The sequence below is a fragment of the Littorina saxatilis genome, linkage group LG16 (genome assembly GCF_037325665.1).
Source record: "Littorina saxatilis isolate snail1 linkage group LG16, US_GU_Lsax_2.0, whole genome shotgun sequence".
In the NCBI taxonomy this organism is placed as follows: domain Eukaryota; kingdom Metazoa; phylum Mollusca; class Gastropoda; order Littorinimorpha; family Littorinidae; genus Littorina; species Littorina saxatilis.
In genome coordinates this window covers 26,702,810-26,725,335 of record NC_090260.1, presented here as the reverse complement: position 1 = coordinate 26,725,335, position 22,526 = coordinate 26,702,810, and the positions used below count along the sequence as shown (strand labels likewise).

Sequence of the window (22,526 nt, the reverse complement as noted above, 5' to 3'; positions counted from 1 at the left end):
CATTCGGGACAGTAGACATGACACCTGACCTTTTGTCACTGTCTCAAATACGAAGTAATGTTTACAATGTGTGCTACTTTTGCAAGTAGACTTATAACAAATTCCTCACAGTGTAATCACAACTGGTTACACAAAGTGTATTCAAAAGTGGAACACTTCGATTTACAGTGTAGGCGTGGTAACACCTGTAATGACCCCGATGCCTCGTGCAACTCGTCGTCCTCGCTGTGTCAGTGTGACAAACTAATACACACTCTTTTCTCAACACCCCCCCCCCCCCCAGTACCAGCAGAAGGCAAGGCAGGCGGACAGTGTAGAAGTGATGACAGCTGTGGTGACCCCAATGCCTCTGCAACTCGTTGTCCTCACTGTGTCAGTAGTGTGACAAACTCATACAAACTCTCCCCCCCCCCCCCACTACCAGCAGAAGGCAAGGCAGGCGGACAGTGTAGAAGTGATGACAGCTGTGACGACCCCAACGCCTCGTGCAACTCGTCGTCCTCACTGTGTCATTAGTGTGACAAACTCATACAAACTCTTTCCCCCCCCCCCCCACTACCAGCAAAAGGCAAGGCAGGCGGACAGTGTAGAAGTGATGACAGCTGTGGTGACCCCAATGCCTCGTGCAACTCGTCGTCCTCGCTGTCAGTAGTGTGACAAACTCATACACACTCTTTTCTCTCCCCGCAGTACCAGCAGAAGGCAGAGCAGGCGGACAGTGTAGAAGTGATGACAGCTGTAATGACCCCAATGCCTCGTGCAACTCGTCGTCCTCGCTGTGTCAGTGTGACACCGGCTTTGACCCTGACTGGCACGACTTCTCTTGTGGTTAGTATGGAGTTATTGTTTTCTTCATGTTCCTCCTTCGATCCGGTCACCCACCCCCCCCCACACCCCACCCCCCGCCCTTACATCGTCGCCTCCACCTCTTCTTAATTATTATCTTCAACGTTGTCATCATCTTTAAAAACATCATCATCATCATCATCATCATCATCATCATCATCATCATCATCATCGTCGTCGTCGTCGTCGTCAGGACGCCGTCGTTTTTCAATTCAAAGTTGGTGTGATGATGTTCATTTCAATAAACAGCCGAAGACCCAAGCAAAACGATGGTCGATTTTAAAAATTAAAAAAATCGTGGCATTGAGTCAATCACCAAGGCAACGTGTGTGTTCCAGGGCTGAAACTGGGCGAGACGTGTCCCGGGGCTAACAACGGCACCTGCAGACGAGGAACAGTGTGTGACAAGGACAACACGTGCAGTAAGTGTGACCGGCACGGTTGGCCTAGTGGTAAGGCGTCCGCCCCGTGATCGGGAGGTCGTGGGTTCGAACCCCGGCCGGGTCATACCTAAGACTTTAAAATTGGCAATCTAGTGGCTGCTCCGCCTGGCGTCTGGCATTATGGGGTTAGTGCTAGGACTGGTTGGTCCGGTGTCAGAATAATGTGACTGGGTGAGACATGAAGCCTGTGCTGCGACTTCTGTCTTGTGTGTGGCGCACGTTATATGTCAAAGCAGCACCGCCCTGATATATGGTCCTTCGTGGTCGGCTGGGCGTTAAGCAAACAAACAAACAAACAAGCAGTAAGTGTGAACACCCCAATGCCACTGGATTACTGTTTTTGTGTGATTCACGGCGGCTGTACTCTTCTATTGCCTATGCGCTAGCCACTTTCATATGTTCCTACTTGTCTCTGCTCTTCTATCTCTCTCTCCCCCCCCTCCCACCCACCAGCTTTTCCCTTTATTTTCCGTGCTCGTTATATTTAGTCAAGTTTTGACTAAATATTTTAACGTAGAGGGGGGAATCGAGACGAGGGTCGTGGTGTATGTGTGTGTGTGTGTGTGTGTGTCTGTCTGTCTGTGTGTGTGTGTAGAGCGATTCAGACTAAACTACTGGACCGATCTTTATGAAATTTGACATGAGAGTTCCTGGGTATAAAACCCCCATACGTTTTTTTCATTTTTTTGATAAATGTCTTTGATGACGTCATATCCGGCTTTTCGTGAAAGTTGAGGCGGCACTGTCACGCTCTTATTTTTCAACCAAATTGGTTGAAATTTTGGTCAAATAATCTTCGACGAAGGCCGGGATTTGGTATTGCATTTCAGCTTGGTGGCTTAAAAACTAATGAATGAGTTTGGTCATTAAAAATCTGAAAATTGTAAAAAAAAATTTCGTTTTATAAAACGATCCAAATTTAAGTTCATCTTATTCTTTATCATTTTCTGATTCCAAAAACATATAAACATGTTATATTTGGATTAAAAACAAGCTTTGAAAATTAAAAATATAAAAATTATGATCAAAATTAAATTTTCGAAATCAATTTAATAACACTTTCATCTTATTTCTTGTCGGTTCCTGATTCCAAAAACATATAGATATGATATGTTTGGATTAAAAACACGCTCAGAAAGTTAAAACGAAGAGAGGTACAGAAAAGCGTGCTATCCTTCTCAGCGCAACTACTACCCCGCTCTTCTTGTCAATTTCACTGCCTTTGCCATGAGCAGTGGACTGACGATGCTACGAGTATTGCTGCGTTGCATTGCGTTCAGTTTCACTCTGTGAGTTCGACAGCTACTTGACTAAATGTTGTATTTTCGCCTTACGCGACTTGTTTTGTTTTATTCTTTGCTTGGTTTGATTTAATTCTGATTTTGATTCAGTGAGTTCTATAGTGTTCTTGGTCCAACATCATGAATTGTGTTAATTTCCTTCTGTGTAGGGCACGTAATACAGCGTTCACTTGAGTTCGTGTCCCTATTTTAATTTTTTTAATACTTTTTACACCCCCGGTATAGGGGTGTGTATAGGTTTCGGTCGATGTGTTTGTTTGTTTGTTTGTTTGTTTGTGTGTTTGTTTGTGTTCGCAAGTAGATCTCAAGAATGAACGGATCGATCGTCACCAAACTTGGTGAACAGGTTCTATACATTCCTGAGACGGTCCTTACAAAAATTGGGACCAGTCAAACACACGGTTAGGGAGTTATTGGTGGACTATAGTATGAGGGGGCATCTTCGGATATTCCCGGCGTTCTGTTACTATTTTTAGAAGGTCACCGCAGTGTCCAGAACGTAAATTGGACCCGTAAATTATCCTCACTGTAAAAGTGCAAAGGTCGAATCAATTTATAGCCACGCGAAAAATACACTCTCATCTATCTCTATATATTTATACAATAGATATATATATATATATACGGCTTCTCTGTGTGTGTGTGTTTGAGTGTGTCTGTAGAAAACACCTGTGTATTGCACAGTTCTGTTTGTGATGTGGTACCAAGGGCGTCGTCGAGAAAACTGTATTCGTTGTCTTTACAAACCGAAAACTGGGAAATTTAAACTGTGCAACAGAAACTCGATCTTCTCAGCTGAGCTCCTTGCCATCTGCATGTCGCTTGTTCATCTCAATCTCAAGAACACTCCTCCTCAAAAGATAGCTATATTCTCTGACTCCAAAGCAGCCATTGAAGCATTGAGATCTAACAAAAGATCAAAAAGACATGATCTTGTCATTGCCATAAAGGAGCTGGCAAATAAAATTATAAAAAAAGGAAGCGAGATTAACCTGGTCTGGTGTCCAGCACACGTGAACGTGCCTGGCAACGAGAAAGCGGACAAAGCCGCTAAAGAAGCTGCCCAAGGCATGGGCGCCTCCGAGGTAGACCTGCCATTGTCTGCTTCTGAGATCAGTAGCCTTACAGACTCTCTTCTCTGGAGAGAATGGAGAAACAAATATATGCACAAGGCTATAAGCTCTGGCTGGCTCATTCGGGAAGCCCCATCAAAACAGATGAACACCTATAATGCATGCCCACGTGTAATAAAAAGGATTAACCGCCTAAGGGCAGAAGCTGGGAGTTACCAATTTCTAGAGCTTAAATGCACCTGTCAATCCGACCTCACCATTGCTCATTTGACTTTGGAGTGTGATTTGAACTCATGCCACTTTCAACCCCTGACTCAGTTTATAAACTCAAATAGAAATATTCTGCCAAATACATCAAAGGAAAAATTAAGCTATCTTTTAAGTTTTAATAAAGACCTTGGGTGGCAAGGTCCCAAACTTATCGCTGGACTTATGCACACGCACCCACTTGGTCCCTGGATATGAAGAGACGTTGCTGCGGCTGACGCCATTGCTTCTCATACAGCTACTATATATTTTTATCAGATCTTTTAAAAATACCATTTTATATCCAAGTATCTCTTAACACCATTTTTAATTAGATGAGCGAGAGTGTGCGGGGGGCGGGAGGGTGGTGAACCACTGTACATAAAGGGAAAGTTTAGTTGTGTGCGTGCCTGTGTGTGTTCTTAATTTAAGACAAATGTCGCCAATGTTTTTACAGAGTGACGTTAAATAAACGATTTTATCATCATCGAGAAAACTGTATTCGTTGTCTTTACAAACCGAAAACTGGAAGATCGAGAAAAGATACAGTTCTCACTAGATAAATCTGTTGTCTCACCCAGTCAGCAGGTGAAATATCTGGGCGTACTTTTCACCTCAAATGGACTATGGACTGCTCACTTAAAGTATCTTTTAAGCAAAGCAAATAAGACCATCAACCTTCTTAAAATACTGGCTGCCCAACCATGGGCAAAGTGCCCAGTTATTCTAACAAACATCACCAGAGCTCTTATAAGATCAAGACTATCATATGGACAGGAGGCCTACTTCTCGTCGGCTCGAAAATGGCTTGATAAGCTACAGTCAGCGGAATGTCGTGCCCTTCGGCTTGCCCTCGGACACCCAAGGCATTCAAAGCAGGCCATTGTATACCACCAAGCAGGATTCCTCCCTCTTGACATGTGGCGGCGTAAGTGCTGCGCAGATTACAATGTTCGAGCCAACACAGTGCAAAACTCAACAAAAGAGGAGCTACAACCGCATTACAATCATGTCCAAAACAAAAAGGCCCACTTTGGCACTACTTTCTCCTCACTGGCTCAATTCAATGCTTCACTCTTTAGTGAAATCAGTGTCGACCCAAATGATGTGGCCCAAAACCCCATATCTCGTGATCCCTCATGGACAATGAAAGAAATGAATTTTGACACAGAATATTGCACAGCTACAAAGGATGATCAGTTATTACTCAGGATACAAGCCCTTGAGCACATTGATACTGTATACAAAGGCCATGTTCATGTTTACACAGACGGGTCAGTGTTGGATGACAAGAAGGCTGGCGCAGCTTTTGTAATCCCCAGCGATGACATGACTGGGAAATTTAAACTGTGCTACAGAAACTCGATCTTCTCAGCTGAGCTCCTTGCCATCTGCATGTCGCTTGTTCATCTCAATCTCAAGAACACTCCTCCTCAAAAGATAGCTATATTCTCTGACTCCAAAGCAGCCATTGAAACATTAAGATCTAACAAAAGATCAAAAAGACATGATCTTGTCATTGCCATAAAGGAGCTGGCAAATAAAATTATAAACAAGTCGCGTAAGGCGAAAATACAATATTTAGTCAAGTAGCTGTCGAACTCACAGAATGAAACTGAACGCAATGCCATTTTACTCGTAGCATCGTCAGGCCACCGCTCATGGCAAAGGCAGTGAAATTGACAAGAAGAGCGGGGTAGTAGTTGCGCTAAGAAGGATAGCACGCTTTTCTGTACCTCTCTTTGTTTTAACTTTCTGAGCGTGTTTTTAATCCAAACATATCATATCTATATGTTTTTGGAATCAGGAACCGACAAGGAATAAGATGAAAGTGTTTTTAAATTGATTTGGACAATTTAATTTTGATAATAATTTTTATATATTTAATTTTCAGAGCTTGTTTTTAATCCGAATATAACATATTTATATGTTTTTGGAATCAGCAAATGATGGAGAATAAGATAAACGTAAATTTGGATCGTTTTATAAATTTTTATTTTTTTTTACAATTTTCCGATTTTTAATGACCAAAGTCATTAATTAATTTTTAAGCCACCAAGCTGAAATGCAATACCGAACCCCGGGCTTCGTCGAAGATTACTTGACCAAAATTTCAACCAATTTGGTTGAAAAATGAGGGCGTGACAGTGCCGCCTCTCCTTTCACGAAAAGCCGGATATGACGTCATCAAAGACATTTATCAAAAAAATGAAAAAAACGTATGGGGATTTCATACCCAGGAACTCTCATGTCAAATTTCATAAAGATCGGTCCAGTAGTTTAGTCTGAATCGCTCTACACACACACACACACACACACGCACGCACACACGCACACACGCACACACGCACGCACATACACCACGACCCTCGTTTCGATTCCCCCTCGATGTTAAAATATTTAGTCAAAACTTGACTAAATATAAAAAAGGAAGCGAGATTAACCTGGTCTGGTGTCCAGCACACGTGAACGTGCCCGGCAACGAGAAAGCGGACAAAGCCGCTAAAGAAGCTGCCCAAGGCATAGGCGCCTCCGAGGTAGACCTGCCATTGTCTGCTTCTGAGATCAGTAGCCTTACAGACTCTCTTCTCTGGAGAGAATGGAGGAACAAATATATGCACAAGGCTATAAGCTCTGGCTGGCTCATTCGGGAAGCCCCATCAAAACAGATGAACACCTATAATGCATGCCCACGTGTAATAACAAGAAGAGCAAACGCTCGATCGAGTCACTTTCGCAGTTCTGAATATTATATGAGGCATCAGATGGACAGGAAGAAATTGCTATTCACAACACAATGAGTCACGTTCACATAAAATTTGAGCCCGGTCACTTTTATAGTTTCCGAGAAAAGCCCAACGTTAAGTTGTGTGTTGCCGAACAGAAAAGGCTAGTTATCTCCCTTGTTTTTCTGATAACGTTCGTAAAAGGCTACAGATGTAAATACTTTGATGTAAAGAATAATCCTACAAAGTTTCAATCACATCCGATGAACTTTGTCAAAGATATAAAATGTCTAATTTTTCCTTTGACGCTGACCTGTGACCTTGAAAAAGGTCAAAGGTCAACGAAACCATCGTTAAAGTGTAGAGGTCATTGGAGGTCACGACTAAACAAAATATGAGCCCGATCGCTTTGATAGTTTCCGAGAAAAGTCCAACGTTAAGGTGGTGTCTACGGACGGCCGGACGGCCGGCCGGACGGCCGGCCGGACAGACTAACACTGACCGATTACATAGAGTCACTTTTTCTCAAGTGACTCAAAAAGGATTAACCGCCTAAGGGCAGAAGCTGGGAATTACCAATTTCTAGAGCTTAAATGCTCCTGTCAATCCGACTTCACCATTGCTCATTTGACTTTGGAGTGTGATTTGAACTCATGCCACTTTCAACCCCTGACTCAGTTTATAAACTCAAATAGAAATATTCTGCCAAATACCTCAAAGGAAAAATTAAGCTATCTTTTAAGTTTTAATAAAGACCTTGGGTGGCAAGGTCCCAAACTTATCGCTGGACTTATGCACACGCACCCACTTGGTCCCTGGATATGAAGAGACGTTGCTGCGGCTGACGCCATTGCTTCTCATACAGCTACTATATATTTTTATCAGAACTTTTAAAAATACCATTTTATATCCAAGTATCTCTTAACACCATTTTTAATTAGATGAGCGAGAGTGTGCGGGGGGCGGGAGGGTGGTGAACCACTGTACATAAAGGGAAAGTTTGTGTGCGTGCCTGTGTGTGTTCTTAATCTAAGACAAATGTCGCCAATGTTTTTACAGAGTGACGTTAAATAAACGATTTTATCATCATCATCGACAAGTATGGGACTCGACATGATATGATCAGGAATGGCATTATGGCCCCTGAATCATGTTCGTGCTAAGGACGGGGGTGTTTTTCCTACCTCGGAGGAATTTCTTGTTTTTATAGGACAAACATTTTTATTGGCAAGAAAATCAATCACGGTTCCCTTGAATCGGAGTTGAATGCTATGATAAACAAAGACGGCTTCTCTTGTGTCGGTCACCTTTAGCCCATATCAAAAGACAATTGACTGTTTGACCGTAATTATTCACAGAATGATGCATCAAGTGCTTTCATCTCTTCTGCGTGTTGGGCACACCGTTATCTTTCTCTTTTTGACTCACATGCGAAGCAAAAGTGAGTCTATGTACTCACCCGAGTCGTCCGTCCGTCCGTCCCCCCCGTCCGTCCGGCCGTCCGGACGTCCGTCCGGAAAACTTTAACGTTGGATATTTCTTGGACACTATTCAGTCTATCAGTACCAAATTTGGCAAGATGGTGTATGTAGCGTAGGGTGTGATATTAAACAAATCTGTCTAAAACATTCTCACCCTACCCACTTCACGAATCGCTTCTCGATTATTTTAAGATCTTTTATTGATGATTACAAATATTGGCTCGTTTCTTTTACGTATATGCGTTCATAGTCAATTCATCGACTACTTGTTTTCCTTTTATCTCCGTTTCATTATCAGATCACATGTATCACTTATCGTTCTGTCCTCGTTCATGCGAAGCCATTAGAGTTGAACAATCTCTCGAATGCGTGAATACGCTGTCGCAACTCGAGCTTGTTTGCATTGTCTGAGAACCATGCGGGACGTCGTGCATCCATTAAGAGGTTACGACGTGGGGCTGGTAATACGGAGATTTAAGAAACGAAACGTTGGGACGTTTCGTTTTGAAGTTGTGGTAAACGTCATTATTTCGGGGGTCTCTCGCTGGAAAGGTGAAGGTCAACTGAAACGGAACGTGGAACGTCAAAACGCAGTCACGTTTTCCACCCCCAAAAAACGAACAATATTTCGTCAACTTTTGTGAGTATTTTTGCACACTAACAGTTTTATTTGTTGGCCATTTTATGCATTGCTAGATTCATCAACCCTTTCACAGTCTTTCAGCGCTGAGAATGTGTTCATTGGAGGTAGACAACTGTTGTGAACTGAAATATTTTGAAGGGTGCTGATCCTGGTACATTTATCCAACTTCATGGTGAGAAAGCAAATGGCGAAGCAGAAGTAGGTCATCGCATCGAATTTTTATTCTGGCTTCGTATGTGATCAGGTGCATGAATTGAAAAATGTGAAGCTCTTGTGCGTGCAATGCGAGTATGTCAATCCTTTATTGACTCGTGGAGTTGAAATTATGCCATGCCCAGTCAGCGGATCATATCCTGCCATGCCCGGCCTTTCATTCCGAAACGAAACGTGAATACATCTAAATCTTGTCTGCGGCCTATGCCGTCTCGTTACACGTTCCGTTTCGCGGGGTGACTCATTCACCAAACGAAACGAGCTGCAAAACGAAACGTGCTGTTTCTTAAATCTCGCTAATACCGGCAATCGGGACCGCAGTTCTCAGGAACGTCATAAGTAGGAATAAGAACTTCATCCTTCTTCCACCTTGGATTGGATCAGCATGCCGCTGTAACATCAACGGTAGCATATGCTCGTACACAGCGCATCTCACTAAACATCATTTGCAAAACATTTACCTAATCTACTGTGAAATCACACGTAACAGGACAAACAAACGAACACCTAACATTGCACTTGACTATTCCATATACTGTTATCGGTTAGACGGTTATCACAATACTGCCTAGGTATGTTACAAAGTGCGCACGCAGCTCAATTTTTGACGTCATTGAAAATGGCCCCCCATTTTCTGATCACTCACACTGGCTCAGTTTTGGGGTCCTCTTTTCTATTCTTTTCCAAATTTACATCACATTGGCACCCTGTCGAAGACGTAGAGCACATTCTTGACTTTAAGATTGAGAAAGATGGCGAGTCCAACACTGTCGAGCTCGCCGGCCAGAATATCGGGCGAAGAAGAGGTACTTTTATAAAACAATTTATAGCCTTTGAACTCTTATGAGACCCCTCTGAACAGTTAGTTTGACCATTTTCCTGCTGTTTCCCAAAGTTTCAAGTCGATAAAGCGATGCGAAGTACCTTTTAACGGATGCGCCGCTTTGCGCCCGGATTGTCACCATCCAACATGGCGGTCGGTAAAGTTCGTCTGCTCTCAGTTTCATACTAACTTACTAAAAAAAATTTAAAAAAAATTATTTTTTATTTTTTTATAGTTGTTTAATAGAGCTCTGAACCTTTCTTTTGATACCAAATTGAACAATATTGATAAACAAATGTGTGGGTTACAGTTAATTTTAGCTGAAAAATGTCAAAAATAATTTCAATTTATCCTCTTTGCCTCTATTACGAATTTTATTACTTTAAAAATTCATAACTCGGGTTACACTTATCCAATCTCAAAGTTATATATACCATTGGAATGCTGATTTTCTGCTCTTTCAAGTGATATAGATCAAAATGTTAAATGAAGATTTTGAATTTTTTTGTAACATACCTATACTGCCCTTCGCCATTCATTTACCCCAAAACAATCTACACAATGCCTTCTCTTGTCAAACGGGTGGACGGGAAAATGAATCATCGATTGGCTTACCTGGACCGATGTTGCAACAATAATTGTTTACGTTTCCACGCTTTCCAAAGCACGCACAACAACTATGTCATCAACTCCATGTTGATCAACGCATCCAGTCGTGGTAGTCAATAATACGTCACAGCGCAACGAGTTACGTCATCAAATGACGACGATCCTCTCGGCATCTCGGTTCACTCAAACCTTCCGGAACATGACCAAGACTAGGAAAGTCCTATTTTGTTACAGTGTATGATGACAAGGCCCAAAAAAACATACATAGCATCTTGACCTTGCTTCAAGGTCAAGGTCGCAGGGGCCATAAATGTTGTCTAAAAAACAGTTATTTTTCACATTTTTCCCATTTTCTCTGAAGTTTTTGAGATTTAATACCTCACCTATATATGATATATAGGGCAAAGTAAGCCCCATCTTTTGATACCAGTTTGGTTTACCTTGCTTCAAGGTCAAGGTCACAGGAGCTCTTCAAAGATGGATTGTATACATATTTTGAAGTGACCTTGACCCTGAACTATGGAAGATAACTGTTTCAAACTTAAAAATTATGTGGGGCACATGTTATGCTTTCATCATGAGACACATTTGGTCACATATGATCAAGGTCAAGGTCACTTTGACCCTTATGAAATGTGACCAAAATAAGGTAGTGAACCACTAAAGGTGACCATATCTCATGGTAGAAAGAGCCAATAAGCACCATTGTACTTCCTATGTCTTGAATTAACAGCTTTGTGTTGCATGACCTTGGATGACCTTGACCTTGGGTCAAGGTCACATGTATTTTGGTAGGAAAAATGTGTAAAGCAGTTCTTAGTGTATGATGTCATTGCTAGATTTAGCTGAAGGTCAAGGTCATGTAAAGGTCAAGGTCAAGCATGTGAGTCGTATGGGCTTTGCCCTTCTTGTTTATATTTTTTTTTATATTTAAAAAAAATTTTTAATTCTCTTTTTGTGAAGTTTTTATTTTTTATTTTTTTACATTTTTTATTCTCTTTTTGTGAATTTTTAATTTTTTTTTTTTACATGTATATGCTATACATTACAGGACATCACCTAAACAAAGGGACAGAACCATACATCCCTATTGTTTTTCGTTCTATATCATTGTATCATGTTTCAATTGATAACATCCTTGTTTAAACCAACCCCCTAGCGATTTCATCAGGGATGCATCAGTCATGTGTACTCTTCCTCTTTTCACACCATTCCTGCCAGCTGTGCCATTCCTATTGTGTGCGTGGGGGGGGGGGGGTGGGTGGGTGGGTGTGAAGTGGAGGTGTCGGGGGTGGAAGGGGTCTAGGGAGTTGCTGAAATTGCTTTATGCGTAACAGAAGTAATGATACTGCAACTCGCATTTCGATTTATCTCCACGCACCCCGGACAAGATTTGTAAATGTTTGAAACAGATTAAGATTTTTTAAACAAGATTTCAAATACCGACTGTCAAAAAAAAAATCCGAGTTTTATTAATGAACTTTCAGCCTTTCACTGTGATACGCCTAAAATGTGAATAGTTTTTAAAGAGATGGCCGACAACAAAACGGAAGTAAGATCAAGGGCTGAGGTGCACGAAGCAAAACTGAGTGCTACCCAAATGGGTGGTACGCAGCTGTGGGGTCGGATTGGTTGACATTATAAGATGTTTGGTGGCTTGTTGACAGACCAGCTTTTTTGTTAGTCCAAGGGGACCATATCGTCTTTTGTTTCATCTTTATCGACCAAGGCCGAAGGCCGCGGTTGATAAATATGAGACAAAGGGCGATATGCTCCCCGAGGACCAACAACAAAATCCTGGTCTGACAACAAGCCACCAAACATCGTTTTTGTCATCATTTTGGTTGTGCAACAAAATGCACAATAACCCACAGGGAGACGAATTTTTAGAATCCAACTCTGGGCCACAAAGCATCGTCACAGTAGCTCGAGATAACACGTCAACCTTGTATGTGACGTCAAACGTAGCTTGTTGACGCTTTTCTTCCAGTCTGAAAATGTACAGAGCTGCGATCATACGTGTGAGTTCAGTAAGTGTTGAGCATATTTCTTTTCTTTTTAAGTGTTTATGACTTTTCGTTGTGGATTTTGCGATTACAGAGATAAGTTGCAAATTGACCATGAGTCGCCGCGGTAATTATCAACATTGATTGGGTCTTTGAGAGTGAATGCTTACAATCGTTGTCCTTGCTGTTTTTATATGTTATACTCTTACTTTCTCCCAAGCGCAAGACAAATTCTTCTATAAAAATTGAAGCCAATAAAATTTGAGTTGAGTTGAGTTGAGTTGAAACACAAATCCAAAGCCACGATGGTTCCACACATCAAACAATCAGCCTGATTGGCTTTTACTTTGACAATCCACGTTTCACATGAAAGCTCAAACCCATTCACCACCTCGAGTTATTGCATGGGGAACATGAGATTTATTTTCCAGGTGTTTGTGAATGAAAACTCGTGAAAATGATGACAATGAGATTTGTTGTGATTTCAACCAATCATACCCTGCCTGCGGTTTGTTCCCACCCATTTGGGTGGAACTCAGTTTCGCTTCGTGCACCCTAGCCCTGGGTTCTAGAGACAAGGAATAACAATAAACAAAACAAAATTAAAAAAAAGAAAATCACTGCCATGTGTGCCACTGCTTTTGGGGACAAATACCTGAATTGTTTTTTGTTAAGCATAACCCAAGGCAGCAATCGATCCGGTATTCATTTGCCCGGCAAATGCCGATCGTCACAACTAGTGCAGTAGTGTCAGTACAGCTGTACTCGCATTACCTGCTATTCAGACTTCGAGACAAGCAAATCACTGCCATGTGTACCTTTTTACATTTAGTCAAGTTTTGACTAAATGATTTAACATAGAGGGGGAATCGAGACGAGGGTCGTGGTGTATGTGTGTGTGTGTGGGTGTGTGTGTGTGTGTCTGTCTGTGCGTGCGTGTGTGTAGAGCGATTCAGACTAAACTACTGGACCGATCTTTATGAAATTTGACATGAGAGTTCCTGGGAATGATATCCCTGGACTTTTTTTTCAGTTTTTCGATAAATGTCTTTTATGACGTCATATCCGGCTTTTTGTAAAAGTTGAGGCGGCACTGTCACACCCTCATTTTTCAATCAAATTGATTGAAATTTTGGCCAAGCAATTTTCGACGAAGGCCGGACTTCGGTATTGCATTTCAGCTTGGAGGCTTAACAATGAGATAATGACTTTGGTCATTAACAATCTGAAAACTGTAATTAAACTTATTTTTTTATAAAACGATTCAAAATTACGTTTATCGTATTCTTCATCATTTTCTGATTCCAAAAACATATAAATATGTTATATCTGTATTAAAAACAAGCTCTGAAATTTAAAAATATAAAAATTATGATTAAAATTAGATTACCAAAATCGATTTAAAAACAATTTCATCTTATTCCTTGTCCGTTCCTGATTCCAAAAACATATAGATATGATATGTTTGGATTAAAAACACGTTCAGAGAGTTAAAAAGAATAGAGATATAGAATAGCGTGCTATCCTCCTCAGTGCAACCGCTACCGCGCTTTTATGGATTGTTAATTTCACTGCCTTTGCCACGAGCGGTGGACAGACGATGCTACGAGTATACGCTCATGCGGAACAAACGCAATGCGTTCAGTTTCATTCTGTGAGTTCGACTGAGCTTGACTAAATGTTGTATTTTCGCCTTACGCGACTTGTTTGTTGTTGATAGTGTTTTACTTGAATTTTTGTTAAGCATAACAGTAGTATCAGTACAGTTACTTGCTTTACCTGCTAATAAGACTTCGAGACAAGCAAATCATTGCCATGTGTACCATTTATTTTTGGGGAAAAATATCTGAATTTTTGTTTGTCAAGCATAATGGTACTGTCAGTACAGCTACTCACTTTACCTAGCTACTATTCAGACTTCGAGACAAACAAGTCACTGCCATGTGTGCCATTTCTTTTTAGGGAAAAATTCCGGAATTTTCGTTTGTTTAGCATAACAGTACTGTCAGTACAGCAAGTCGCTTTACCTAGTGTTATTGAGACTCTGAGACAGAATAGAATCCAATTAGACGGGACTGTTCCATGCCTGTGCTGCAGGACTGCTACCCAGAGAAAGGTGTGCGGGTGACACGAGTGACATGTGTATGTCGGAAAGCACGTGCAGCGAAGGAACATGTAGTAAGTAGGTCGACTCTGTGTGTGTGTGTGGGGGGGGGGGGGGGGGAGGGTGTGTGTGTGTGTATACGTGTGTGTGGGGGGGGAGGGGGGTTGAGTGTGTGTGTATGCGTGTGTGTGTGTGTGTGTGGAGGGGTGTGTGTGTGTGTGTGTGTTTATAGCGCGAGTGTGTGTGTTTGTGTGTGTGTATGTGTGTGTGTGTGTGTGTGTGTGTGTGTGTGTGTGTGTGTGAGTGTGAGTGCGTGTGTGTGTGTATGTGTGTGTATGTTTGTCTTCGTGTGTGTGTGTGTATGTGTGTGTGTGTGTGTTTGTCTTTGTGTGCGTGTGTGTGTGTGTGTGTGTGTTTGTCTTTGTGTGCGTGTGTGTGTGTTTGTGTGTGTGTTGTGGGGGTGGGTGGGGAATGGGGGTGAGAGAGAGAGACAGAGAGAGAGAGAGAGAGAGAGATAGACAATAAGACAGACAGACAGACAGACAGACAAGCAGACAGACAGACTGAAACAGAAACAGAGAGACAGACAGAGAGACAGAGACACATAGACAGACAGACAGACAGACATGAGAACAGACCGAGACAGATACACATACAGATATGTATTGCTAGTTATGTTCTTTGCAGAAGTGAACCTGGGAAAGAACTGGTTCAAGTACTCCAAGTCGTGCCCAGGCACGTGCCACCCTGGTACCGTTTGCTCCTACACCACGAACCGTTGCTGTGAGTACACGACCACTGTCCAGCAAAATCGTGCGTGTGTACATGCGTACGTGCGTGCGTGCGTGCGTGCGTGTGTGATTGCGTTCTTGTGATGCATAGACCACAGCGTAAGTGTTTGCAAACGTTCGCAGAGACAGTGTTAGTGTGTGCATGCGTGTGTTGCATAGAGTGGCGGTGCAGTTATGCGTGCGTGCGTGTGTGTGTATGCGTGTGTGTGTGTGTGGAGGGGTGTGTGTATGTGTGTTAGCGCGAGTGTGTGTGTGTGTGTGTGTGTGTTTGTGTGTGTGTGTGTGTGTGTGTGTGAAAACATTTAGTCAAAAAACTCGTGTACGTTTGTGCATGAGTGCGTCTGTGAGTGCGTGCGCTCGTGTGGCAAAAGCGGGACTGAGTAATATGGCTTACATATAATATCAACCGTTTTCAGCACTGGAGCTCAACGCCCCCTGTGGGAACTACAGCAAGGATCACTGCAGACAGGGCGGTCAGGTGTGCGACAAAGTTTCCAACACCTGCAGTAAGTACCTTTACTTATTCAGTACATTATTTATTTCGTTATTTTGGCATTATACAAACGTCTAAAAGTATTTTGTTTGTTTGTTTGCTTAACGCCCAGCCGACCACGAAGGGCCATATCAGGGCGGTGCTGCTTTGACATTTAACGTGCGCCACACACAAGACAGAAGTCGCAGCACAGGCTTCATGTCTCACCCAGTCACATTATTCTGACACCGGACCAACCAGTCCTAGCACTAACCCCATAATGCCAGACGCCAGGCGGAGCAGCCACTAGATTGCCAATTTGAAAGTCTTAGGTATGACCCGGCCGGGGTTCGAACCCACGACCTCCCGATCACGGGGCGGACGCCTTACCACTAGGCCAACCGTGTAAAAAACAAATAAGCATACATAAACGCTCCACTCCAACCATATTCCGCGTACACTAAGGCAACAACCCCCAACTCAATCTTTACTTTACCATCCCCATTTTGAAATACTGCAACCACAGGCTTCCAGAACTATATGTGGTGGAGCGCATGCGGGTGTTGCAATTACAAAAAAGCGAGAGGGAGAGAGTACACAAACAATAAAAAGTTGGTAGAATACATTGAATGATGTTCTCTGTCCTCTTTATTGCATAACACTCACGCACGCAATCACCAAGCATTTAAAATAAAAGTTAAAAATAGGTTCGTCAGACTAATGCTACTTTTCAATAAACATTTTCAACACTTAGTCTGAAAAAGGTGGAAACACATACTCCAAAATGTGGTGTCAGAAGTGGGGTGAGGCAAATCTCTACTTCGAAAAAGTTCTGTTGCCACAACACTATAAAGTCACTGGTGTAAACACGGTATGCTATACATACACGGTAGTAAAACACGCTATGCTATACATACACGGTGGTAAAGCACGCTATGGTATACATGCACGGTAGTAAAACACGCTATGCTATACCTACACGGTAGTAAAACACGCTATGCTATACACTGTAGTAAAACATACACTACGCTAAAACATACACGCTATGCTAAACATACACGCTATCAGAAACGCTGTAGTAAAACATACACATACACTATACACGCTATCCCACCAAGAGTCCGCTCGGCTGGGAAAACAAAAAGTAAAAGCAAAGTCAGTAATTACCGAAGCGACAATTCATATCAAAGTATCATCTCACACAGTCATCATAACCGGAAACACAGTTACAATTTCAAGTTCCAATATTACATCATGCATGTTTGGTTTTTCTCAATCTTATCATTGGCCTTCTCTTCTGTTGTTAATTACACATCATTTTATTACAGCTGTCAATTTCCAGACAAAACAACAGACCATTTAGCCAAATCCAATATTGGTCCGAGAGGGGACCAACTTTCTGTGCTTGCTGAGATCTAATTCCACACATTCACATGACTAAAGAACAATCAAATTATTGTGCCAACTCCAAAGAAGATGTACCGATAACAAAAGATCTATTCTCACCTGGTCTACATCATCTCTGGACACGAAACACTCCCTGGTTCACAACAGCATTCGGTCCCAGGACATACAGCCAACACACACTCCATCACTCCAATTGGTACACACCAACACACACTTTTTCACTTCACAAATGCATCACAAATGCATAATTCATCCCAAGGCCGGCAAGGCGTGACATGTTCTTTCTCTGCCAGTCCAGGCCACAAGTGCGCGTTTGTTTCAACTTTGGCCGAGTTCATTACAACTTTTACTCATTTTAGTCGGGAAAAGGGGAAGGGGGAAGAGGGTCCTATATGACGCTGCTTGATTATGCGTCGCCACCCCAAACATTCTTTTATCAATACGATCTAAACTGATTTAACTTATTAAGAACAAAACTAAGCATTCCCCATTCAGGAATATTCAAACAAATGCATAGTCTGTGTGTTTTCATTCAAACCGAACACGCAGACGTAACCGATAGACACAAGCTGACACCCCTGTCTGTAAAATGACGAAACCCTAAAACCTACGTCATACCGACGTCATACCTACGATAACAGCCTACGACGCAATACAGGCGCTAGAAATTATAATTCTATTGACACAGTCACACAATGTCAATACAGATTTCTCTCACTCACCACATATATAACACGATCACATGTGTTATTTGTTTGCATGTCTGTCCAGTGTTCGCCCCCACCCGCCCCCCCCCCCCCCCACACACACACACACATAGTATATTAACCCTACCTGTCCCAAGATAGGCCAATTGGTCCAAAAAGGACGTTAAAGCGAATTAGTCAGTCAGAGAGGTAGTACCTTGTGAAGACACTAAAAGCTTACAAAGCTGCTAAAAAAACCAAAGGAGTCTACTTTTGCAGACAGGGCGGTTTCGGCTGAGGTACACGAACAAGTTACCACCACAACGGGAGCTAGCCGCGGAGCCAGATTGGTTGAAATCACACACACACACTACACACACACACACACTACACACACACACACGCACACACACACATACACACACACACACACTACACACACACACACACACACACACACACACACACACACTATACACACACACACACACACACACACACACACACACACACACACACACACACACCTCAGTTTCAACCATTCCAACCCCGCTGCTGGCTCCCGTTGGGGTGGTAACTTTCTCGTGAAGCTCAGCCTGTGTCTGCGACAAGGTGTCTGACACCTGCAGTAACTGCCTTGTGAAGACACTGAATAGCTTATAGAGCTTGTCTAGGAGAAAGAGAGAAAGAAAGAGAGAAAGAAAGACAGAAAGAAAGAAAGAAAGAAAGTAAGACAGTGTTCTGTTTAGCGCGGAAGAGGTTTCGCTGTGCTGCATAGCACGCTTTTCTGTACCTCTCTTCGTTTTAACTTTCTGAGCGTGTTTTTAATCCAAACATATCATATCTATATGTTTTTGGAATCAGGAACCGACAAGAAATAAGATGAAATTGTTTTTAAATCGATTTCGGAAATTTGATTTTGATCATAATTTTTATATTTTTAATTTTGAGAGCTTGTTTTTAATCCGAATATAACATATTCATATGTTTTTGGAATCAGAAAATAATGAAGAATAAGATGAACGTAAATTTGGATCGTTTTATAAAAAAACCCATTTTAATTACAATTTTCTGATTTTTAATGACCAAAGTCATTAACTAATTTTTTAGCCACCAAGCTGAAATGCAATACCGAAGTGTCGAAGAATGCTTGGCCAAAATGTCAATCAATTTGATTGAAAAATGAGGGTGTGACAGTGCCGCTTCAATTTTTACAAAAAGCCGGATATGACGTCATCAAAGACATTTATCGAAAAAAGAAGAAAAAAAATGTCCGGGGATATCATAGCCAGGAACTCTCATGTCAAATTTCATAAAGATCGGTCCAGTAGTTTACTCTGAATCGCTCTACACACACACACGCACACACACACAGACACACATACACCACGACCCTCGTCTCGATTCCCCCTCTATGTTAAAACATTTAGTCAAAACTTGACTAAATGTAAAAAGAACCAAAGAATCAAAGAAAGGTAGTGTTAGTTTGTGCATGCATACATTTATACCGATCAATGTATGCTCGTGTACCTGCCATCCCATTGTCTGTTCATCGTCCCCAGAGGTTGAACCCGGCGCCTCCTGTCACTATGTCACCACCAAGGAGTGTGCTGCGGGCTCCACGTGCCAGAAGGGAACATGTCGCTGTCTGCACTCCGGGACTTCGTACGCTCCAAGGAAATATCTGTGCGGTAAGAACTCCCCCTTTCTTATTCTTCCGAAAACAGAGTTCTTTCTTTCTTTCTTTATTTGGTGTTTAACGTCGTTTTCAACCACGAAGGGTTATATCGCGACGGGGAAAGGGGGAAGATGGGATAGAGCCACTTGTCAATTGTTTCTTGTTCACAAAAGCACTAATCAAAAATTTGCTCCAGGGGCTTGCAACGTAGTACAATATATTACCTTACGAAAACAGAGCTCCGCATTGCTAAAAATCCATCACTAAACTTGCCTTCCACGTGTCTTCTGAGCAAGTTTCTGGACAATTTGTCTGTCTGTCTGTCTGTCTGTCTGTCTGTCTGTCTGTCTGTCTGTCCACTTGTGGGTCAAAGATCAGTGAATGTAACATTGTGTTTTGTCATAAATAGAACGTTCCCATAACAACTCCCGCATTCACTCAGGCACTCCACATCTATGCAATCATTCAAAACCTCACTCAAAACACACCTCTTCCCTCACTAGTCCGTTAATGACCACACATCACCCTCTCCTGCTGGTCCTTGATCTGTCTCTTTCTTTCTCCTTCTTCTTCCCTTTCCAGCTCTATTCTTCTTCTCTCAACTAACTTTATGTATCCAATACTTTATTTATTTATTTACGACTGTTTTTCCGTCTAGAATGCATGTGCCTGTAGTTGGTATGAGTGAGTGCGTCGCGTTCTCGCTGTGCGCCTGTCTGCGAGTGTATGAGTCCTTGTCGATTTGTGTTTCGTATAATGTTCACTATGTATTTTATATTTTGTAAGCGCCTAGGGCTATATTTAGATTAGGCGCACAAATGTTCATAATAATAATAATAATAATAATAATATCTTTCCTGTTTTTTGATTCCATGAAAACCAAGTAAACAGACTAAAAAAAACACTCCACAAAACAAACAAACAAACAAACAAGCAAAAAAAAACCCCACTACACACCAAAAACACCCAGACAAGCACACAAACACAAAAAAAACCCCACCTAAATAAACATAAAACAAAACAACAAACAAACAAACAAACAAACAATCACGTCAGCCACCACATATCTCTGAAGACTGTCGCATGGAAAAAGAGCATCCTTCAATAGACGAAGTCCGAAACTAACTCTGTCGGGTTTGTAATGGATTGTGAAAGAATGAATACCCTTGCTTTAAAGGGCAGCTGTCGGGTTGTGGCTCTCAAAATCTGTTCCTTAGAATGAGTTATCATATAACTGAAACTATACTTAAAAGTTACTTGGTGATTTTGACAGCTTGATAACACAAGTCCGAAGACTTTAGACATGCTACAATGTCTTTAATCGAAGAAAGTCAATGCAGCCGCTCGAAAATTACTTCCCTTGGACGCGTGACGTCAGCCGCGGAATCGGCCGGGTTGAACGGTGCTCTCTTTATGCCGTGTAATGGGCGCAATCGGGTTGTCTAGTCAAGCCCTCAAGCATACTTCACGGGTAGGTGAAGAGAAACTTAGGATGGGGTGACTTCTCCCAGGCCAAAATTTCGCAGTAAAAAACGGAGTTCATAACATGTCGTCCGTCCCCCTCCTGCTTTTGTTCCACTTGAACCCTGTTTTTGTTCAACTTATTGGCAGCTATTGTCACGCGTCGAGGAACACAAACACACACACACACAATCACACTCACACACAGACACACACACACAGACACAGACACACACACACACACACACACACACACGTGTTATCACACATATACACACACACACACATACGTGTTATCACACACACACACACACACACACACACACACACACACACACACACACACACACACACACACACACACACGATAACCATCACAAACACAGTTTGACAAATTCATCTTTGATTTTTTGCGGCCGAACCCCCCTCCCCCATTTTCCACACTAGATCCACTGTTTCATCTTTGTCTCCGTCTCTCTTCCCTTTATCTTATCTCGTCTATCTACTTGAGTGAGTAACTGAAGATGTATTATCATCATCTCTTTCCTAGATTTTCCCACCGACAGAGTTGGCTTTTGTCTTGAATTCAGTACCTCACACGTACACGGTAATTGGTGTGACACCTCAAGCGGACCTTCTTCATAAGTGTACAGTGTCTGCTGACAAGGGACACGAGGGTCTGTGGTTGAGCAACTTTATGGTTTAACCGGGTGGACTGGAGGAGTAGCAACAGCATGTGAACCACTTTAGAAATGACTTGTAAAGGTTGCAGTCGGTCAGATCAAAGAAGAGAAAACGTGGGTCTTGAGAAGATATTACCATCCTAATACTTTACTTTGTGCAAGAATCAATCACGCGTAGAGCATCACAGATGTCCAGCTGTAGTCTACATTGTACTGTAAACTTCACAGCGGCCTTATCGGCTTCCTCGAGTGACGTCACAGCAAGGCTAACGCTGCGGCGTCTTTCTTGTGCTGACAGAGTTGTCGGTCGCGGATTTTGAGTCGTTTCGGCCTGCCAACTGCTTCGTTTTTTTGCGGATTGTGAGAACTAGCAGAAAGTTTCACGCATTTTAATGGTTTCAAACTAATGATGAAAGTGTCTTCTTCTGGACCAAATCAACAGTCTTTAGTTGAATCAACTCGGAAAACTCTTAAACGCGTTTTTGCACGCGACTCCGCGCATTTTTGAGACCAGGCAACCCGACAGCTGCCCTTAAACTCGGACAAACATTGAACTGGCCAATCACTAGCGGGGGGGGGGGGGGGGGGGGGGTGTCGAAAGCACGTGGACAGGAACACGTGTGAAAGCATTGGTTCGAGCATAGACCAAAATAATAGCCTGGACCGTCAATTCGTCACGTGACCCTTCGAGGTTACGACGCTCGACTTTCAGGGGCGCTTAGCGTCCGGTTTGAAAGGCCAGCGATTCGAAGACAGTGAAAAGAAAGCACGCTCAAGTTATTTGTGACAATGGGAGGTGACAATGAACTGGATTTTCCAAAACTCCAAACTAAA

At 42.3% G+C, this 22,526-nt stretch overlaps 1 protein-coding gene and 1 long non-coding RNA gene across 2 annotated transcripts in view; one reads left to right on the top strand and one right to left on the bottom strand.

Annotated features, from left to right (window-relative positions):
- LOC138950719 (cell death abnormality protein 1-like) overlaps positions 1-22,526 on the top strand; it is a 46,190-nt gene that overhangs the window by 15,701 nt on the left and 7,963 nt on the right. The window contains exons 7-12 of the mRNA XM_070322440.1: positions 691-828; positions 1,185-1,268; positions 14,508-14,588; positions 15,202-15,297; positions 15,722-15,811; positions 19,433-19,561. Coding sequence (XP_070178541.1) covers positions 691-828; positions 1,185-1,268; positions 14,508-14,588; positions 15,202-15,297; positions 15,722-15,811; positions 19,433-19,561 — 618 coding nt within the window. The remainder of the gene's footprint in view (positions 1-690; positions 829-1,184; positions 1,269-14,507; positions 14,589-15,201; positions 15,298-15,721; positions 15,812-19,432; positions 19,562-22,526) is intronic.
- On the bottom strand, positions 16,408-17,914 carry LOC138949809 (uncharacterized). Its single transcript, XR_011450462.1, has 2 exons — positions 17,284-17,914; positions 16,408-16,906 (listed from the first exon to the last, which is right to left on the bottom strand). It is a non-coding gene; the product is annotated as an uncharacterized lncRNA (long non-coding RNA).